The 22219-nt window shown below is 52.5% G+C and overlaps 1 protein-coding gene across 1 annotated transcript; it reads left to right on the top strand.

The window, feature by feature from the left end:
* The first annotated feature begins 2814 nt into the window (after window positions 1-2814).
* Window positions 2815-14730, top strand: KLF11 (KLF transcription factor 11). Its single transcript, XM_075557113.1, has 4 exons — window positions 2815-3021; window positions 4931-5200; window positions 6824-7733; window positions 12140-14730. The coding sequence occupies exons 1-4, from the start codon at window positions 2980-2982 to the stop codon at window positions 12439-12441; spliced, it is 1524 nt and encodes a 507-aa protein (XP_075413228.1). The 5' UTR covers window positions 2815-2979; the 3' UTR covers window positions 12442-14730.
* The last annotated feature ends 7489 nt before the right edge of the window (window positions 14731-22219 follow it).

Below are 22219 nucleotides of genomic sequence, written 5' to 3'. Positions count from 1 at the left end.
GGAATCCAGGGTGGGCAGAACCACAGGGAATCCTCTGGCCTTTGTCACAGCAGTGGGCGTGGGGTCTACAAAGAGTCCTGATGCTGGTATGCATGACACAGACCTGATTTGAGTAGGTAAAGGAGGGGGAGGGGAAGGGAGGGGTTGCCAGGAGGGAGGATCTGCTCTATGAACTGGACACCCGTAAGCAAAGGGGGCTTGTTGCTTGCTGGCCACGTTTGCAGGTATCCCTGCTTCCCTGAGAGCCGTGCCCACGTCCTGTTCCAAAGGAAGGCGACTTGGCCATGTGCACGCACAGCGTGCCCGGGGCATGACAGGCCAGACCAGAGAGTGCACCTAGAGGAAGTGCATTCCAGGAAACAGGAAGCACCAGGACCTGGAAGCGTGGCAGGTTTGGTGGAAAGGAGGAGCTAAAAGCCATTTAGAGAGGCAGGGCTTGGCTGCAAGCTGGTGGTTGGTGGTTTGAGGCTGCCTGCTGCTCCAAGGGAGGACAATGTGGCAGGAGACCTGGTGGCACAGTGGCTAACATGCCACGCTGCCGACTGGTGGTTAGTTCTCTGGTTCCAAACCACCAGTGGCTCCATGGCATTGTGCTCTGTGGACAGCCCAGGAACCCCTGGAGCAGCTGAAGTGAGGTGGGCGGTGACCTAGGAGCACTAGGGAGCCTGGAGCAGGGAGTAGCCCCGTCCCAACCAGCAGCACACTGGAGAAAGTGTGGCCATTAGCCTCTCCTGGGACAAAAGCCAGGAGCCCCACAGAGGTTTAAAGACCCCGTGGCTGCTGGGCGGGGCGTTGGATGACCAGCGGCAGGACCAGGAACGAGGAGACCTTGGGAATGTTCCTTTGGGGAAGAGACAGGATTTTCCAGTCTGTTTTGCAGGCTTACTCCCTTCCATGCCCTGGGAGCAGGTAGTCTCCCAACCACCTCCTGTGGGTCAGTGTGCCGTACTGTGGTGGCCTGTACGGCTGTGATACTGGAAGCTCTCACTGGTCTTTCAAATGCCAGCAGGGTCATCCAAAGTGATGAGGTGATGAAGGACTGGGCTCCCCACTTTGAAGGACAGTGTCGGGATGGTGTCGTGTGGAGAACCTCACACATACCTTCAAGGTACTGTCAGATACTGAGGGCCTCACGGGTAGAACTACCACTTCCTGCAAACATCTGCCAAGACAGGAACTTGGAAGAACGTGGGAAGTAAGAATCTGAGGGACATGCCATGTTCCGTTCTGTCGCACACACAGGGGTGCTATGGGTCTAACTCCAAGGTCAGCGGTTCAAAACCACCAGCTGCTCCTTTGGGAAAGGATGAGATTTGGTCTCTGAAACTGCCAGAGGTTGGTGTGATGACACCACCACCAATGCTTCCAACCTGTGACTTTCAGCAAATATGTTCTCCTCGGCCCACCCCAGTCGGCCTGTCTGCACCAAGTGATAGGACGGCCCTTGGCCGGATAAGGAACTCGGGGCCTGCTTGGCCTGACGTGGTTGTGTGATTATCTTGGGGAAGCTCTCAGTCAGAAGGTGGGGCCTCTGTCTACTAGGGATAAGCATTCCTCATGGCTGTTGGTGCTGGGTGACTACACCCCAATTCATTGTGACTCTGGATGGACAAAGTAGAACCGAGTCCCACAGGGCTCCGGCCTTTCAGGAGCCATGCACGCATGCATTGGGGTGAGCTCCAAGTGGAGTCCAGGGCTAACAGCTCTGTATACCAGGAACTGTCTGTTCACATCAGCACTCAATAAATGGGGCTGAGTGGATGAAGGCGGGGAGCCCCACGCTGCCCTGGAGACAGGAATAAACATAGAAGAACTCAGGGCAACAGGAGGGGACAACCCACACAGGCTTAGTGGGGTGGGGAGGGGTCCGTGGGGCGGCATTGCACGGAGGAGCGTGGTGGGGACAATGAGTAGATTCTCGCAAACAGGCAGGTGACCAATGATCTTGGCTTTTCCTGCCCAGAGACGAAGGGGGCCCTAGTTCGAAACCACCAGCTGCTCTTCTAGGAAAGGATGAGATTTATTCTCTGAAAACTCGCAGGGGTCGCTGTGAGTCGAAATTCACTCGAGGGCAGTGAAGAGTCGAGTGGGCCGAGACGCCAGGGGAGGGGGAGGGGAAGAGGCGGGGGCTCGGGCTCCGGGTCTTTTTTCCCACCACTCTTCCAGATCCTAATATGGAATGAATCGACGCAGGAATGTCACCTAGAGCCAGCCGGCTCGCCAACCCCGGTCCTGGTCAGGGGTGCATTCTCTAGCGCAAGAGGTGCATGCATGAAACTACGTGCAGACAATCGAGTTGAGGCAAAGCGCCTCTGCGGGACGAACCCACACCCCGGTAGTCTGCAGGATCGGCTGCAGGCGGACCCTTGTAAGCGCAGCTCCTCCTCTGCCCCTACCCAGCTGGGCCCAGCCCGGGGCCGCGCAGCGCCGCGCCGCGCCCGGGACTTCCCCGAGCCAGCTGCGCCACCTTCCCAGCCGCCGCGCTCCCGCCAAGGCCGCCGCCGCCGGCGCCGCCGGGACCTTTCCCCTACTTTCCAGGGCCTCAGGCCCCGCCCCCTCGCCGGCTGGAACACGTGCCGCAGCCCGCCCGGCCTGATCACGCCGCGGCCAGGCTCTGATCACGCGGCTCCCCGCCGCGCCCATTGGCCCGCCGCACACGGGCGGCGCGTGGATTGGCTGGCCGCCGCCCCGCATCCTCCCAGGTAGGGGGCGGTGTATTTTGGTTTGAGCGCGTGCCCCGCCCTCTCCCTCCCCGGGGCCCGCCCCCCGCGGCCCCTCCGCCCCCGCCCCGCCCCTACCCGTGCCGGGAACGCTGCGCCGGGGCACTCCGCGCGGGCGGCGGTGCGCGCTGGCCCCACACGCTCGCTGCAGCCCCGGTGCCCAGTGCGGTGGCCGCCGCCGGGCCGCACATGTGCAGCCGCCGCTGGGCGCCGAGCACACGCCGCGCGGCCGCTTGGTCGCCTCTTGACCTCCGGCACTATGCAGACGCCGGGCTCCGGAGGCCCGGAGGACACGGGCGCGGTGAGTGACAGAGCATCCCCGGGCTCGGCGCGAGGGGCGCGGCAGCCTTTGTGGGGGTGGCGAGCGGGGCGTGCGGGCAGCGGCCGGGCGGCGCCGGCGGAGGATGCTCGCTCGGGCCTGTCGCCGTGCGCGCACTGCAGGGCCCCGGACGCGGTGTCCGTGCTCCGGGCGTTGGGGTCGGCGCGCGGGCGCGGGGGGCTCGATCCGCGCCGGGAGTCGGGGGACGGGGGAGGGGGCGTGTGCCCGGGCCGCCCGGACGTGCAGCTTTGTCTCGCGCCGTCTGCAGGCGGCCCCGCCCCCGCCCAGCCCTCGGGCGCGGGGCTATTTCCAGGCATGACGTCACCGGCCCGGTCTCCGGAGGGGCGGCGGGCGGGAGCGCTGCGGACAGCGGGGGCTGCGTGCGCCCTGGTGCACGCCTGGACCCAGCTTCCGAGGCCGCTCGTGGGGTCGGGGGATTGGTCGGGGCTGGCTGGGCCGCGGCGCCCCCGGGCGGCCTTCGCCGTGCTTGCTCCGGCTGGGTACGTGTAGGGGCGACCCTTCCTCCCGGGGTGCCCGCAGTGGGGGGGCCGGCATCCGCGGGGTGCGGGCTGGGAGGCGGAAAGTTTTGATAGGACGCGGGTCACGGCAATGTGGATGACGTGGATCCACGTAAAGTTACTTTGAGACCAGTTCATTGTGGCCACGCCCGCCCACCCCTCCTTGCTGGTAGAGATGTGTGCCAGACAGCAGCATGAGGACCCGTTACCTGGGTTGTCTAAGTCCTCTGCCATCTACTGGCGTCGCTAGCGAATGCCTTAAGGCGCCCAGGTGGCACAGTGGGTTAAGCACGGAGCTCCAGACTGGGAGGTCCGAGGTTCAAATGCACCAGCTTCACTGCAGGACCAAGCCTGGGGGCTGGATGGCAGTGGGCTGGATTTAGCTTTAGATAAGAAACAACAAAGCTACCTTGATTGAACACCTGGCCTTCAGCGCACACCGCCCTGAGTCAGCTTTGACCCATAGTGAGGCACAAGGTAGAACTGCCCCAGTGGGTCCAGAGACTAAACTCTTTATGGGGTGAAAAGCCGCCTCTTTCTCCCACTTGGGGTTCAGTGACATGAAAATAATGTTTGTGTGGATGCTCTAGGACAGTGGTTCTCAACTTTCGTAATGCCTCGACCCTTTCAGACAGTTCCTCATGTTGTGGTGACCCCCCCCCTCAACCATAAAATTATTTTCATTGCCACTTCATCACTGTAAATTTGCTACTGTTATGAATTGGGCAACCCCTGCAAAAGGGTCGTTCTACCCCCAAAGGGGTCAAGACCCTCAGGTTGAGAACCGCTGCTCTAGAACTTTACCAGGGTTAGGATGAATGCCCCCCCCCCCCAAGTCCTCCCTATCCACTTCTCAAAAATGTAACTTTTGGGGACACCATTCTGGTGGTCTTGTGAACTCAGAAGGGCCAGAGGTCAAGGTGACTCTCCCCAGGGGACAGGTTCACACTCAGCACCTGGACTTAAGCAATGTCTGCGGGTTGATCCCGACTTGTATAGCTGTCCTATAGGACACAGTAGAACTGCTCTCGGGGCTTTCTGAGCCTGGGAATCTCCACCGGCAGCAGCTGGGGGGTTCAACCCGCTGACCTTGGGGGGAGCAGCCCCGCAGGTAACTCATTGGGCCACCAGGGCTGCCTGACAGTACTCGTGTACCATATAAAAACAGGATCTCCGCGCTCGCCTCTTTTGACGATCTGCTTTCTAGGAAACTCCTCCCTTCAGAACCCTGATTTAAAAGCAAAACCACCCTGCATGTCACGTGAGCACCTTGTCCCAGCGAACAGCTAGTGTGCTGCAGAGTGCTGTGTGTGCAGGGTTCCCGTGTGCATTGCCTTCTGCCCGACTGAGTGTCCGGTGTGTGGTCCTTCTAGGTTGACATCATGGACATCTGTGAGTGCATCCTGGGGAGGCAGCGGCATGACAGTGAGCGGTCAACCTGCAGCTTCCTGGAGCAGACAGACATCGAGGCAGTCGAGGCGCTTGTTTGCATGAGCTCGTGGGGGCAAAGGTCCCAGAAGGGGGACCTGTTGAAGATAAGACCCCTCACGCCTGTCTCTGACTCTGGGGACACCCCTGCCTCTGTGCATGTGGACACAGCTGCCCCAGAACTACCAAAGGACTTCCACTCGTTATCGACTCTGGTAAGGATACGTGGGGAGAGATGTGTTTGGTACGCATTAGTTTTGTGAAGGAAGGTGTTGTTGAAGCGTTACCGGGTAGATTGCCTGAGATGCTGGCCAGAAAGTTGTACGGGCTCCCTCCCTGCTTTGTCTTGGACAGCTCTTCCATCTCTTGAAACCTGAACTCTTTCCAGTGTGGACAGCGGCTTGCTAGCCACAGCCTGCAGATTGATGTGAGAGAGCTCTTCAAACGTGCTCGTTTCCCCAGGGACTCCTGGGTGGGTGCCGAGTCCTCCCTGGACGGCAGGAGCTCTCCATGGCAGCCAGGGAAAGCGCCTGGTCATCCTCCGACTGTCTTGACCTCCTTGAACCCCGGCTTCTCCCTGCTTGGCCGTGAGCACAGTTTGTATGCTCCTAGCTTGTGACGCTGTGGAGTGGCTCGGAGAAGCTGAACTGCAGATGGCTATCAGAAATAAACTATTTCTGATAATGTCAGGATGCAGTATAGCAACAATGAAACATACAACTTACCTTTAGTTCCTAAATGCTTCCTCCACCCTACCCCCTGCTATCATGATCCCAATTCTAACTTACAAATCTGGCTAGCCTAGAGCATGTACACTGGTACAGATAGGAACTGGAAACACAGAGAATCCAGGACAGGTGATCCTTTCAGGACCAGTGCTAAGAATGATGTTAACGGGTGGGTGGAGGGAAGGTGGGGTAGAAAGGGGGAACCAGTGACAAGGATCTACATATAATCTCCTCCCTGGGGGACAGACAACAGAAAAGTGGGTGAAGGGAGACGGACAGTGTAAGACATGACAAAATAATAACTTATAAATTACCAAGGATTCATGAGGGCGGGGAGGGAGGGGGAAAAAGAGCCGATAGCAAGGGCTCAAGTAGAAAACAAATGTTTCGAGAATGATGAGGACAGTAAATACACAAATGTGCTTGACACAATGGATGTAGGTATGGATTGTGATAAGAGTTGTACACGCCCCCAATAAATAATTTTTTAAAAGAAGAAACATCATCATCCCATTGAGGGATAGTGCAGCGCAAAGCAGATGGAGGAGAGGCAGGTTTCGGATTGTGAAAGTAGTGACCGGGCAGCTGGGCTTGCTTCCAGCCGGACTGGCGCTGGCCTCTGCCAGCCTGGGGAGGGCAGTACAAAACTGGGCGGTCTGGGTGGCAGCAATAAGACTCACTGATTGGCTCTCTGGTGTTTAGGGTGGTTCTGATAGCAGGTAGGTGTTGGGTGCGTGTTTGTGAAGTGTTTACCACTGGGAATTAAAGAGATTCTGTTTTCTTGGTGGGGGAGGAGGGGGAGGGAGAGGAGGTTGTGAAAGACTCATTCTGAAACGTATGGATTTATTTTCCCTCATTGAAGACCCCTGAGAGCTGCACAGGTCCAGGAGAGCAGGGCACTGGCGCTATGGGCGTGTAAGCAGAGTAGTGGGGATGCTTTCTCTTCTGTGACTTGCGTGAAGCCCCCCCTGCTCCTGGGAGCAGGTGTAGACCGGTCTCATCTAGAGACTTTTTTAACACATTGGGGAAAACATGCTAAGCAAGTCCTTTTTCAAATGTAAGCAGAACAATTTATAGTTTTTATTATTACTGTTTTTGTTTTTTTTTTAGTGTATGACTCCTCCACAGAGCCCCGATCTCCTGGAGCCATCAACGGGGATACCTGTACCCTCCCAAGCAGCGCATTCCAAAGCACGTGTGGTTCCGGCCACTGCCCCCAGTGCTGCTGTGGCCGTCACAGAGCTGAGCAGGAAGGTGGAGCGTGGACCACCTGGCACCATGCCCAGGACACTGGAGCCGGCCCCCAGCCATCCCTGCAGGGCCGTGGTCGCAAGTGTGATCCGCCACACGGGGGAGAGCCCTGCTCCTGCCCACAGCCCTTGGGCCCAGACTCAGGGTCAGGGACTTTGCAACAGCAGCGGAGAAGCGCACCGGGAGCCTCTGCCAGGTGCAGGCCTCGCCACTGGCACCAGCGCGGTAGCCAGTCAGTCTGGCCGGCACAACCCTGGTGGCCTGCTCCCCTCCGACCAAGGTCAGCAGGCAGGGTGGCCTGCTGCAGTTCAGAACTGCTCACCAAAGAGTTGTGAAAAGGACTTGTCGAAGAAAGCCAGCCCTCTGGTTTCTGTCCCAGCCCCCAACGCCCCCGTCCTTTGCCAAATGATCCCCATGACTGGACAGAGCAGTGTGATGCCATCCTTTCTGAAGTCTGTCCCCACAGCGTCTGCAGGGACCGTCGCCCAGCCTGTGTTCATGGGACCGTCGGTGCCTCAGGGAACTGTGATGCTGGTCCTCCCCCAGGGCGCCCTCCCCCCGCCTGCCACTTGCCCGTCCAGCGTGATGGCTGTCGGGAGCACCAGGTTACTGCCCCTCGCTCCTGCTCCAGTTTTCATCGCGTCCGGCCCAAACGGCGCCCCTCAGCTGGACTTCTCCCGACGGAGGAACTACGTCTGCACCTTCCCTGGCTGCCGGAAAACCTACTTCAAAAGTTCCCACCTCAAGGCTCACCTTCGCACCCACACAGGTAAACAGTGCGCTGGAGCAGCAGGACCCTGCTGGGTGGTAGGACACGCCCTGGGCGCGTTCCCTGGTGGAACTGGCAGCTAAGTGTGAGGACCCCGGGGAGAGACGGGGCTGCTCCACTAGTGAGGAAGGATCTTGTGACCTCCATAGGCCCCACTGATTTCCTCCCTATTCGTCCTGAAGAATCTTCACAATCTTTTGAGGGGCCTGGGGTTATCATTAGCATAGCCATCGATGAGTTTTGTTATAGACAAGTCCATTGAGTTACCTCCAAATGTCCTCGAATGTTGTGACTGTCCCTTGGTCATCATGGAGACATAGCGACTCCAGGACAGGGTCGAGTTGCCCCTGTGAGTTTATGAGACTAACTGCTTATGGGAGTAGAAAGCTCTGTCTTTCTCCCAAGGGGCGGCTGGTTTTGAACTCCTCACCTCGCAGGTAGTAGCCAAACGTAACCACTGTGCCACCGGGCCATGTCCATTTCTCTTCACGTTGCAGTAGCCCTGTCATTCTCAGCATTTTAGAAACTACACTGGTGTTTGTGGAACATCTTTATCAGTGCAACATACTTGGGTTTACCCTGACGACTGAGGAGCCCTGGTGGCTATGTGTGGGCCTTCTGATCCAAAACATCTGCAGTTTGAAACCACCTGCAGCTCCTCGGGAGAAAGACAGGGCTTTCTATTCCTGTAAACAGTTACAGCCTCGGAAACTTACGGGGCAGTTCTGCCCTGTCTTACAGGGTTGTTATTAGTCAGCATTGACTTGATGGCAGTGAGTTTGGTTTCTCCAAAACTTGAAAAGTTGATGTTGCAGACTATTGTAAGGGAATGTTATTTTCATTTCCGCTAGTTTCTCCGCCATGTACATGGCTGCGTGTGTGTGGCCCGGGGCCACCATGTTCATGGCGATCTTGAGAGTCTGCTTTAGTAGATGGGCTGAGAATTGCCGGTGTGGTCTGTGGGGCTCCTGTGAGTCCGTGCCCGTTTTGCTGTTTGTGTGGGTTAAGCATTGGGCTGCTAAGCCAGGGTCTGTGGGTGGAACTCAGCAGCCTCTCTTCAGGAAGGTTGGGAACAAGATGAGGCTTTGCCCCTTAGGAACGTACAGCCTCAGATCCTGGGGAGCAGTTCTCCTGGGTCCCCGTGAGTCAGAATCGACTCGGGCAGGGGTTTAAGGTGAAGTTTAATGCGCTCCACTTCAAACAAAAAGGTGGCAGTTAGCCCCCAGGACGCTGCCTTGGAGACCGCCAGGCAGGGGCAGCGCAGCCCTGCAGGAATGGACTCTCAGCAGTGCTTCCGGTTTGAGTTTTTAACTTTCATGCTTAGTAAGATTTGCCTTTGGAAGTTCTTCCACACCTGACACGTTAACAGGTGGAAGCTAGTGCAGTACGGTTTTGACTTTTCATTGTGACTGAGGCGCAGATTCCCAGAGCAGGTCATCTATCGTACATTTAACCATGCATGGGCATTGTGCTTCATCTCACCCATTGCCGGGGCATCCCCTCGACGTACTGTCTGCTTCTCTGTTTGTGCCCCTGTGCTTCCTGCTGCCTCGCCCCCCCTCTCCCTCAGGCCTTTGGCACTGCGTACATGCTGCCTTTTTGGTGATTCTAACACACAGGTGAGTTCAGTTCCACACCTGGAGAGTGACTCAGCCATAATTGTAGCAATCTATCTGGCCAGTAAGCTTGATCTCTTCAGGGTTTGGTCCACATGTTTCTCCCTCTCCGTCCAGGACTCTGATGTGATGGTTCTTGGGGTCGTTGGTAATAGAAGGTAGGGGGCATCACCTAGTTCTTCAGGTGTCAGTTGTAGAGGTTTGTGTGGTGCTTGGGTTGATTGGGTTGTTTCCATGTGCCCTTTGATTTTATCATTCTTTCTCCAGGTGGGGAGAGGCCCATCATTGCCCGTTGGTGGCAGGCGGCTCATGAGCTTTCAAGAACCCAGTTGGTACTTAACTAAAGTAGGATTGACCTTAGTGACCCCCAAACTATGGTCCTGACTCCCAGGCCCAGAGACGCTTGCCTTGTAGATGTCTGATTATGTTTTGATTCGTTTGGGAAGGCTTTGTTGGCTTCCTCCTGTGTACTCCCTTCACCTAGCACAGGTAGACTCATGTACATCCCTAGTTAATGTACACGCCGCTCCTTCCCACACCTGTTCAGCCTGCATGTTTGTCCAAGCGTGAGCTTGAAGATTGCCACTCCCCCAGCAAAGTGCCTCTGAGAGCATCCGCCCAGAGTCTCTCTGCCCCGCCCTTTAAGAAGTGTGTTTTTGATTCTCTGGAGCTGGTTTTCCACCAGGCTGTCCGTTACAGGAAGAAACGGGAGTCACGGCCTCAGAAACCCAGGGGGCAGGTGTGCCCTGACCTGTAGGGCCACTACGCGTCGGCACGGACAGTGGCAGTGAGCTAGAGCCAGTAGAACAGCAGTGAACGGGAGGGACACTGAAGAAAGGACCGAGTCGGCAGGAGTTTCGACTGCGCTTCTTTGCAATAGCGAGTACGAAAGCGGAGAGTTCAAACCTGGAGACGCTGAACGAAGTTCAGTGTCCGTTGAGACTCCCATAAAACAGATGTTCAAACCGGCTCTTTGGGGTCCCAGTAGCTGCAGCCGTGAATGTCACGTTGTAAACAAATGCTTGAGCTTTTTAAAGGTGGGAAGTTTTTGAAAGCAATAAGATTGTTTTCTATCCTTCCTACCAACCTGAAAGGTGTGGCAATGGAAGTGTGGTGTGAGGAAGGGGGGGTAGCGTGTGTGTGTGTGTGTGTGTGTGTGTGTGGTGTGGAAGACAAGCATTGCCCTTCACTAGCATTTTGTAAATGGCCCGAAAGTGGCCAGCCTCTGCCCCACAGCTGGGCATCGGGTGGGCAGGAGGTGGTGGTTCCTGGCAAGCGTGTGCTTGCAGTGTGGACTGCGCTCCAGGATGGTACAAGACCCGGTTCCTGAGATGGCCCGGAAACACCCTGTTGAGGACAGTTCTGCTCAGCCTGAAAGTACCTGATCACTGAGCTCACTCATTCAGAACCTTTTGTGGGTCACTTCCTAAGTAAACGGCTGCATTGGAGGCTGAGTTGTACAAAAGTGGGTGGATCAGAGGAAGATCCACGGAAAGGCAGCTTGCATAATAGACAGCGTATGAGACCTTACCGGCCACGGTGGGTTTTTGAAAACTCGGTGAGGATGAGGGCTGTGGGGTGCAGACCTGCTTAGTCAGAACTGCTACTCACACGCCCGGTGGTTCTCCACCTCCCTCAGGCTGCGGCCCCGTCAGACAGTTCCTCCCTCAGGTGGTGGTGACCCCCCAACTATAAAAGGATTTTCGTTGCTACTTCAGTCATTTTGCTACTGTTAAGAATCGGAAGACCCCTGTGAAAGGCTCGTTGGACCCCCGCAAACGGGTCTTGACCCACAGGTAGTGAACAGCTGCAAGCCGCTCTGTGGGAGAAAGATGAGGTGTCTGCATGCATAAAGAGTTACGTCTTGGCAACCCCATGGGCAGTTCTGCTGGGTCCGCTAGGGTCAGAATGCACCAGATGGCCCTGAGTTCCAGGCTGCAGAACTGTGGGAGGTCCTTAGCTGGTGGGTTTCCCCAGGCTCCCGAGATCCCAGCAGACTGGCTCACCGCTCACTCCTGCTCATGCTCTGACGCTTGGACTAGAGCTTCACGTCCACCTCCCTCATGTTGCGGCCCCTCAGACAGTTCCTCATGGGGTGGTGTGACCCCAACCATAACTTTATTTTCATTGCTACTTCATCACTGTCACTTTGCTACTGTTATGAATCGTCGTGGAAATATCTGATAGGCGGGATGTATTTTCATTGTGACAAATTGAACATAAAGCATAGTGACTCATCACAAAAAAACAATATGTCATTATATATTGTGAAATACTTATTTCTAATTACAAATCAATGAAATGTTGTCTTGAAGCATGGTGTAGCACGGGTAACAGTCTTCATGCTGGGTACTTCGTATGTTGGCCTATCTGCATGTGGGTGCGCCCGCCTGAAGACATAGAGGATCGGTGTCTCGGTTCCTAAGACCATCTGGACATGTGTTTGCCGATGGTCCCAGGCAATGTGAGTTGAGGGAGATCTTGTCTGCTCATTGAGCCTTGAAGAAGTGACTTTTTTTCAAGAGTCTTAACTGTCCCCAGGCCACGAGTAGAACTGCTTTTTCTGTAGAAACCTCTCTGGAAAGATGATGTTGCCGTTCTGGGTGTGGTGGGGAGCAGTGCGCTTGGAAACCTCCTGGAGTTGACTGAGTCCTCACACCCAGTGCGACGGGCTCATGCTCTCTTCCTCGGAGTTCTGGGGGAACAATTGAAGGACAACCGGGAGTAACCCACCCACCAGCGCGTTGAGCATTAGCTTTTGCTCTAAAGTATGTTGTTTTGTCCTCCCAGGGGAGAAGCCCTTCAGTTGCAGCTGGGACGGCTGCAATAAGAAGTTTGCTCGTTCAGATGAACTTTCTCGCCACCGGAGAACTCACACCGGGGAGAAGAAGTTTGTGTGTCCAGTGTGTGAGCGGCGTTTCATGCGCAGCGACCACCTGACGAAGCACGCCCGGCGGCACATGACTGCCAAGAAGATCCCTGGCTGGCAGGCAGAGGTTGGCAAACTGAACAGACTGGCCGCCGCCGCAGACAAGCCTGGGAGCCCTCCGGGGACCGTGCCGGACTTGGCTGAGAGGCGGGCCAGCGAGTGACCCACAGGATATGCCCAAGGCTTTGATTCAGGAATGGAAGGGACGCAAAAGATAACTGATCGTTGCCCCTCCAGAAAAATTGATTTCGGAGAGTTAGTGGGCAGTGGGGAGCTGGTTCTGGAGAAATTACGTTAGCTTTTCTTTTTTGGTTGGGACCCTGTTGGCTATCTTTTGTAGTTTCAGGATTTTTTGTTCTTGTTGTTAAAGGTAATTTGATAAGCGGATCACCAGCATTTAAACAAACATTTCGGCAATAATGTTTACAACATCTGGATTTTTTCAGCCTTTCTATTCGTGTTTTGTAGAAATGAGACAGGGTACTGATTTTTATACTGTTTTCTATGAAACTATTTATATTGCTGGTGCTCAATCCACCAGTTTTTACGTAGATGATTTTGCAACCTGCTTTTCAATATTTAATAATGAAGTTTTATATAATCATTACTTTTAATAAACTTGACACATTAGCCAGCCAAGAGCAGATCACAACTATCCAGTCAGGCCTTTCAGATCCAAGAGCTTTTTAGACTCAGAACTGGTTGAAGGGGGTCCGGAGAGCAAGGGAAGAGCAGGGCTCGCAGCATTTTCTAGAGAAATTCCCAGTCGCCATTCCTTCTAAGCCTACAGCCCAAGAATCGAACATTTGGGTTCACCAGGAATACTTAACCTGTGCCCACCTGTGGTGTGTGAAAGGTGAGCCCAGAGTGCCGGGGGAGCAGGGACCTGCCAGCGGGCGGGGCTGACTTGAGTCTCTGCAGGCTGTTGCTCGGTAGGAGTCAGACCAGTCACAGGTTCCTCTTTGTCAGAAACCCCAAAAGATCATGCTGGGCACCCACCCCCAGCCAGGACTGTAAATTGTACGTTGACTCATGTTGACGTGGCCTTATCCATAAGTGTGTTGTGGGTAGAATAACTTCTTCAGAGTAAAAGGAAAATGAACTTGGCACCAAAGCACAGCTTGTCTGACGTGAATGAAGTCCATGTGCTGCTGTCCAGCTCCTGTGTGGTCAGCCCTTGACGAACTCTTAGAAACCATTGGAAACACAAGTCAGGCCGAATCACAGGGATCCGACCCAGCTGCCCTGGCGTGTGTTTCCTTTGGAGGAAAACGATGATCGTGCAGAGTCCGTGGGAATAGACGGGAGGAGAGTGCTTTTAAGCAGTCTGCCTAGAGAGCAGGCATCGCTGTAAGCCGGGTGAGTGCGTGTCCCAGGCGGACGAGCACTGTGTGGTCCTTCGTCCAGTAAGCCACTGAAGCTGTTCTGTTAAACACTGTTGAGAACAACGGCAGCGGAACAAATACAAGGAACATGCGGAAATGTCACGCTGCTTGGTTAGCCTGGTAATAGTTTCTACTGTGCAGTAGGCCTGTAGATTTTGGCTTTACGTTTTATGTGTGGGCATTTACCCAGTAACATGATGGTAAGGTGAAATATTGGAGGATTAAATGCTCTTGTGTGTTCAGGTCTCCGTAATCTTTGATTAGGCAGTCCTCACCTGCTTACACATTGTATGCTGTACTGGCTACCCATTGTGTTGACCTTAATTAGCAACTGCCATTCGGTGTATCTGTAAGTATAAGTGCTGGTTGTACTCGAAGGATTTTGTGGTTTGGGGATACTTTCCTAGTTGAGTATCATTCCTTGTCAGAAGACCTGCTATGAATTTCACGAGAACCATAATTAGATGTGTATGTATCTCGTGGTTTTCCCCAGCACCCGTGTCTTCAATCTGCATAAGCAGTTTTGACGGTGTGCCACGGCTGGCATCTCATTTGCATTTTTAAACAATCGGGACATGTAGAATCATGTCAGTCCTGCCTGCTACCCGGTCTTGGAGTATTTAGGCTCACAAAGAATTTTCCTTCTCTGAGGAATGTTCTTCCACAGAATAAATGTCTTGAAAATAGATGTTTTAGTTCATGCTTCCGTTCCCTGACTTTATTTAGAAATACCTTCTGTCGATGACTCCGTCCTTCAGCGTGCCGGCTGAGAGGCTTAGGGTTGGGGAACCGCTTTCCCTGGGAATCACTCACCTTGAGGCACGGAGCCCCTGGGCGGCGGTCCCCAAGGTGCCTCTTGCAGCGGCCACTTCCCCGGTGCACTTTATTACCTGAGCAATTTTGCTTGATCTTTTTTTGACCTTGAGCCTTTTTAAGTAGTTGCGGTAATGGAAATTGAAATGTTTCATTACGTTTTATGTAACAGACCTTGACTTTGTATTTAAATGCGTACTTGTATTGTAACTCTGCTCATATGGATTGTATAAAACTCTGGTTTGCTAACTGGACTGTGGTGTGCGTGTCATTCCGTTACACTCGAACCGTTCTTCAGGGGAAGGGTTGCTCGCCGCTCACTGCTACGTGTGTTTCCAAGACTCAAGTCTTCATAGAAGTGTAAACCCTTGTCTCTGGAGGAGCGCCAGGGGGCCTCAAACTGCTGACCTTGCTGATAGCAGCTCAACGCGTAACCACTACAGCACCAGGCTAAGGTGTGTGCGACCCAAGCCCCGGTATTTTCACTCACCTGGTGTATGCATGTGAAAGTTGGACATGGAACAAAGAAGACTGCAGAGAAATGGATGCATGTGTGTGACGGTGCTGCAGCAGACCAGTGACCGCTGCACGGAGAGCTGTGACCTGGAGGAAGTCAGGCCAGAGGGCCCCTTGGAGGCGAGGCAGGTGACTCACGCATGGACTTTGGACATGTCAGGAGAGACCAGGCCCTGGAGAAGGACATACTGGATGAGGCAGAGGAACGGCAAGAGAGCGGGCGTAGACAAGATGGACCAGGCAGCTCGACTTTGGTGAAACGGGGCCGCCGTGTCGGGACCTGCTTGCCGGCACCCAGCGACAGTAAGGGTCCTGAGGAGCCCTGGTGGTGCCGTCAGCTACTCTGCAGGCGCAAGGCCAGCATTCACGCCCAACCAGCTCCACACGAGGGGGGCTGTCTGCCCCTATAGACGTTTGCTGCCTTGGAGACCCAAGGTGGCTGCTTATGAATCAGCGATGAGCTCGCTTTTAAGTAAAGATAAACTTAATCCATCTCCAGTTCTGACTCGGTGGCCCTGTGTAGGTTTAAATCTGTGGCCGTAAATCCCAATAGCCTCAGCTTTCTCCCTGATGAGCATCTAGTCAGCTCAAGCATAACCCACTGTCACCAGGGCCCCTATAAAGCACCTTAGTCTTGGCCCATGTACCCAGGGACTCGGAAGAGGACGCGGCGTTGTGGATGGACCCCGCAATTGCCCTCTCTCTGTGGGCTTTGTTTTGCTTCTGGGGTGCCTTTCACATTTCTTGAGGGGTCTTCCAGAAAGATAGGTGAAAAGGGCTCTATGTTAGGGGCGCTGGTACTGAGGCAGAAGGCACCTGATTGTGCTCCCTGGTGGTGCTGCTCTCCTTGTGCTAGGAGGTGACTCCTGGACCTTGGGGTGTGTGGAAGCCGTCTTCCTTCCTCTTCCCACCCTCAGCCCATGCAGTCAATGCATTTAATGGAGCTACAGTCTTGAGACCAATTTCTGGGGCACGCTCTCAAACCCACTCCAGGCTGGGGCCTTGCATCCATACTCTGGAACAGCGTCTGTGGGTGCTGCCTGGGATTTCCCTGGGGCTTACCCTGTTCGCCTGTCTTGTGGCTGATGTCTTCCGTGGATCCTGGGAAGGAGTAGTCCCATGTCCCCATAGGGAGGGCTGTAGTTATGTGACCCCCTCAAGACCCAAGCCCGGGTGACAGTCGTTCTCCAACCAGCGTTCATGCCGGTATACCTCTAAGGGACTCCCAAAGCCACCCACTGTGTGAGGAGATGGTGAATGTCCATAGACTGCTCAAGCCACACTGGTCATCCTGTAAGGAAGGGTGTGTGCATGTAGGCATGTTGGGGTCAACTCAAAACCTCGCTGCCATCGAGTCGATTCTGACTCAGCAACCCTGTAGGAGAGGGTAGAACTACTATTGTGAGTTTCTGAGACTGACCTTGGAGTAGAGAGCCTTCTCTTTCTCCCTTGGAGTGGTTGGTGGTCTTGACCTTGAGGGTAGCCGCCCACGGCACAACCACTTAGCCACCAGGGCTCCTCGGTGGGGTGGGGTAGGCAGTGGTGGGATTCGGCCAGTTCATACTGGTCTGACAGAACCATTCCTCGTTCTCTGTTGAGCTCGGCAAACTGGTTGTTAAAGTGTCACTGTGTCCAGCGTTCTCTCAGGTGGGGAGTGGGCAGCCGCCCAGTGAGGAAATCACACATGTCCAGCCCTTACTCTCTAATGTTCATCTTCGTAGCAGTGTATTCTAAGCCAGTAGTCATGTTTGCCCCATCCATCAGAACCAGAACCAGACTCACGGCCATCGAGTTGGTGCTAACTCGCAGCGACCCTGTAATTGGACGAGGTGGAACTGCCCCCGTGGGTTCCCAAGATTGTACCTTTTGCGGAAGTAGAAAGCCCCGCCTTTCTTCTGTGCATCTAATGGTCTCGAACTTCAAACCTTCCCTTGAGCAGCCAAGGCATAACCCCTACACCACAGGCATAAAAAACGAGATGGGCTCATTGTTCCATTCATCGATATTAAGAATTAGATGGAACTATGCGTGTAATGTTTATTTGTGAAACTCGTCCTTTGCATGAACTGAAGGGAAGAAAAAGTAGAAGGAGACTTGGTGGTGGGTTGGGTTTGGTTTGGTTTGGTTGTCCTCCTCTGAGTCCTAAAAGACTTGGTTCTCACCTCCAACAAGAATGTGCCATATCTTACTAACCTTACTTTATTGCAAGACTAATGTACTTGCTAGGGCGCCCTGGTGTGTCACCACCAGCTGCTCCTTGGGAGAAAGAGGGAGCTTTCTAACCCTGTAAATAGTTACAGTCTTGGAAATCCATGGGGTCTCTTCTACCCTGTCCTTAAGGGTTTGTATGAATCAGCATTCATTCAATGGCCGTGACTTTGGTTTATGACTCTTTTTGTTTCTGATTTGGGGGGAATTTGCTTGTTAAAAAATAAGCTGCTTCTTGATAGAGATCATATCCTATCCACCCACCCACCCATTCATTCATTCATCTGTCCATCTATCCACCCACTCATCCATCCATCCACCCACCCACCCATCCATCTACCCATCCAACAAGCAGTTAATAAACTGTGCTCTATTGTGTTGGGGACAGAAACTCACATATCATCCCTGTCCCTGATCTCACAGAGCTCACAGTCTTGTGAAAGCCAGACTTGAAAACACATGAGGTGGTGGTGATGATGTACAACTCTTCTTGACCTGATTGAACTCTTAAATTGTGTGATATGTTAACTATATGCCAATAAAACGGTTGGGGGGGAAACGCACAAGGACGTTTCAGAAGAAGAAGAATAAATGAAGAGACAGGGTCAGAGACTGGCATGCGGTGAGTGGCTGATTCTGCCTGTGCCATGGGAAAAGTGTCTTGCCGAGCTTCAAACCAATTCATTTCAGTTTAGCCCCCTGCTAAGAGTCTGCATTCCCACCCCAGCTACACTGAATCAGAACCTACCATTGAACAAGGCCCCCAGAGGAGTCTTACGTGTATATATGATCTTGTGAAATTCTAGATTCTGAGTCAGTGGATTCTACTGTGTATACAGACAAATTGTCCTGTTACACTAGATTGATTCAGCCTAACTGTTGCTGGGAAAGGTGCTCTTCATTTCAAAGCCTTAGTTTATTTATAAAATGAGCCAAAATGAGCCAACAGGTAACATGTCAGTGTCCAGCACTTTTATTTTGTATGTGGGATGGGGGCTCCTTGAAAATGGAGCATTAGCGGGCTGTGAGCCAACTTTGAATGGCCTAAATAGATGGACAATTGGAACCTCCAAAGGAGAAGAGAGGAGTAGAGGGAATATAAAAATATTTGAAGAGACAGTGGCCAATTCCCTGCAAACATGATAAAAGCTAATAAATCCACAAATCCAGAAAGCTCAAGAATCCCCAAAGCACAAACATGAAGAGAATAAACCAAGGCATAACAGTCAAGTTGCTCAAAATCAATGATAGGGGCGGGGATCTTAAAAGCAGAGAATAAAAGACACATGCTATACAGAGAAACAGACAAGGATGAGAGCAGACTTCTGATGTGAAATCATTCAAGTGAGAAGAAGGTGAAGCAGCATCTTCAAAGTATTGCAAGAAAACAACAACCTGTCAATCAGGATGATCTCATGAGATAAAATAGCTTCCAAACACAGGTGAGGTGGGAAAAGGTAGACTAGAACTCAAATTAGGTTAAAAAAAAAATCAAGACTTACTGGACTGGCTGAAACTGGAGGGACTCCCAAGACGGTCATCCCGAGACACCCTTTAAACTGACACTCTTAGAGGTCACCGCTCACCTAAACAGCAGATTGGCTCATAAAGTAAAGATGACCACTTGTGAGTACTCCAGCAAGCCAAACTCACTGCCACTGAGTCTCTGCTGACTCAACAGGGCAGAACAGGCCCCTGTGAGGCTGAGGCTGTAACTCCATGGGAGTAGAAAGCCTCATCTATCTCCTGTGGACCAGCTGGTGGGTTCAAGCTACTGACTTTGCAGTTAAACGCCCAACTAACCACTCTGCCACCTGGGCAGAGTGTACTGTGAGTACTATGTTTCTTTAAAAAAGAAAAGAATCAACATGAACCCCCATCAGCCAACATTTACTGAAGCAAAGTTGAGAGGTGAGTGGGGGCAGGGAAGCTAAATTACTGGACATGGAAGCACTAGAATAGATCTCTGAGGAAAATAAGAAACGGGGAGATGAGGTTGTTGACACCTTGCGGGAAATGTAACCAATGTCACTGAACATTAATATAGAAGTTGTGAAATGGGAACCTAATTGGCTGTAAACTTTAACTCCAAAACACAATCAGATACTGTGTCAAACAAACAAGCAAAGGTGCAATAAAGAGTTTTTCCAGACATTCAAAAGCGGAACCAATTCATCATCAGCCAACATGCACTTGAACTATTAGGGGAAGTCCTTCAGCATTGCGGAAGACTGATCCTGGAGGGAAACAGAGATCTGCTCACAAGAATGAAGAGCAGGAGGAGCGACAGGTGTGTGTGTGTGTGTGTGTGTGTGTGTGTGTGTGTGTGTGTGTGTGTGTGTGTGTCTGGCACTCTGTGATGCTCACCTTCCCGACAGGATCGCTGAAGACAAAGCGGGTGCATAGCAAATGTGCTGAAGAAAGCTGATGGTGCCCGGCTATCAAAAGATACATAGTCTGGGGTCTTAAAGACTTGACGATAAATAAGCGGCCATCTAGCTCAGAAGCAACAAAGCCCACATGAGAGAAGCACACCAGCCTGGATGATCACAAGGTGTTAACAGGATCAGGTATCAGGTGTCAAAAAATCCAAAACAATTGTATCAATGCAAAAGAGGGGGTTGGAGTAGAGACCCAAAGCCCTTCTGTAGACTATTGGACATTCCCCCAGGGTTACAAGGAAGGGATGATTCAACCAGGGTGCAGTGTAACACCAACAAAACACACATCATTCCTTTAGTTCTTGAATGCTTCCTCCCACCCCCCATCACCCCCGTCAGCTACCATGACCCAGTTCTACCTCACAAATCCAGCTAGACTGGAGGGCACACATTGGTACAACTAAGAGCTCTCTCACATGGAATCCAGGACAGATAACCCCTCAGGAACAGTAGTGGGAGTATCACTATCATGAGGACAGGGGATGGAGGGAGGGGGAGAAAGGGGGATCTCATTACAAGGTTGGATATATAGACCCCCAGAGGGATAAATAACAAATGTGGGTGAAGGGGAGACAATGGACAAAATAACAATATATAATTGATCAAGGATTCCGGAGGAGAGAAGGGAGGGGTGAAAAGAATTACTGATACTAAGGGCTCAAGTAGAAAGAAAATGTTTTGGTGGGGTAAAAATGGGGAGCTGATTACAAGGATCTACATATAACCTCCTCCCTGGGGGACGGATAACAGAAAAGTGGGTGAAGGGAGACATGGGACAGTGTAAGATATGACAAAATAATACTAATTTATAAATTATCAAGGGTTCATTAGGGAGAGGGGGCTGGGAAGGAGGGGAAATAATGAGGAGCTGATACCGAGGGCTCAAATAGCAAATGTTTTGAGAATGGTGAGGGCAACAAATGTGCTTAATATACCATGGATTTATGTATGGATTGTGATAAGAGTTATATGAGCCCCCAGTAAAATGATTAATTACAAAAAGAGGTGTGTGCCTGTATATCTATGAATGTGTATATATGAATATGTATATATATTCATAATTAAAAGTTACTTTAAGTGATAATCGACTGCTTATACAGCATGTAGTACATTGTCAGTTTTAGAACATTTGCATGAATGGAATACGTGACATCAGCGTAAAGGAGGGGAGGGGATAAACAAGAAAATATGACTGGAAGGTGCATATAATCATGTGGAGTCGTATAATGCCACCTGAAGGCAGACTGTGATACGTTACCGCTGTCTGGTGTACCCTTCACACCTATCCCCTGCCTCTAAGTGGATTTCGACTCCTGGTGACCTTTGAGAGCAGAGTGCAGTCTCTCCTCAGGGAGTCAGGTACACCGAGTCATGAAGGCAGCCAGCCTCGTCTTCCTCCTGAGAAGCAGCTGATGGGTTTAAACGGCCAGCCTTGCACCTGGAGCCCAGTGAGAAAACTGCTATCTCACCAGGACGTCTATACATCTTTCCTGAGTTTAAACTGGCACAGTAGCCTCGGGTTCTGGTTGAACAAGTGCCTCTTGTTCATGAACATGTGCAAGTCTCACACGAGCACACTGAAGTGTTCTGGACTTCCCGTGATGCAATCGGATGCCTTTCCATACTCAATAAAACACGAGTAAACATTACCCTCTGAAGGCATTACCCTCTGCCTTCAGCCAAGCTCTATCTGACACCAGCAACGCTACCGCTCGTTCCGTGTCCTCTTCTGAATCCAGCTTGACTCGCCGGCCGTTCCCTGCCAATGCGCTGCTGAGGTTACTTTCCGATGTACCGTTGGTGAGGTTTTATTTGCAGGTGATGGTAACGATATTGTTTAGTAATGCCTGCACTCCATTGGACACTGTTCTTAGGACCGGGCACACACGGACCCCATCAGGTAGCTTGATATGGAGTGAGTACTTCCAGGGCTGCTTCGGTCGGTTGAAGCATCCCGATTGGCGTTTGATCGGCTCCTATTTTCCTTTGGTTTTGCTGGTGCTGTCAGTGCAGCTTGGACTGCCCCCTGCTTTCATCAGTTCTTGATCAAGCCAGTGTCACGTTTCCATCTTTGCTTGATGTTTCCTGCTGAGCTCCGTATTTTGCCCGTGGAATCTTTCACTATGGCAGCATGAGGCTTGGATTTGTGTCCGTAGTTCTTGCAGCCCGAGTGACTGACGCCCACCATGTCCCTTCCTTTGGGTGTCTCAGCACCAGGTCTTCTGTGGCACCTCATTCCAATGCTGCGCTGTCCTCTCCTCGAGCTGTACTTCCACAGCTCTGTGCACCAATGCGTACCATCTCTGGTGCTCTTTGGACGGCTCTGCTCTGAAGGGCAAATGTTGGCGTCTGCTGATGTCCGCTGTGGTCTTGGCTCGCTGCCCTGGCTCCTGTCCGTTTCACCATCTTTTGCTTCTTTCTGTCTGGGGACCTCCACAACTTGTTTGGTCTTTGGTCATTAGTGTTCAAGGCGACAGACCTATTCTCAAGACCATTTCTAAATGCAGGTGGGATTTCTCTTCGTTTTAATGTAAAACTAGTGAATTTGTTTTCATCCCTTTCAGCTTCAGTTTGAACT

This window comes from Tenrec ecaudatus, chromosome 8 (assembly GCF_050624435.1).
Source record: "Tenrec ecaudatus isolate mTenEca1 chromosome 8, mTenEca1.hap1, whole genome shotgun sequence".
NCBI lineage: Eukaryota > Metazoa > Chordata > Mammalia > Afrosoricida > Tenrecidae > Tenrec > Tenrec ecaudatus.
Note: the sequence above shows the minus strand (reverse complement) of the source record. Positions and strands in the feature narration are given on the sequence as shown.

What these genes read in the sequence shown, in the direction of transcription:
- KLF11 (XM_075557113.1), top strand. Translation starts at nt 2,980, where the DNA reads ATGCAGACGCCGGGCTCCGGAGGCCCGGAGGACACGGGCGCG. An exon ending in GCCCGGAGGACACGGGCGCG is followed by an intron (nt 3,022 to 4,930) that starts GTGAGTGACAGA and finishes TGGTCCTTCTAG; the next exon opens with GTTGACATCATGGACATCTG. An exon ending in TCACCTTCGCACCCACACAG is followed by an intron (nt 7,734 to 12,139) that starts GTAAACAGTGCG and finishes TTGTCCTCCCAG; the next exon opens with GGGAGAAGCCCTTCAGTTGC.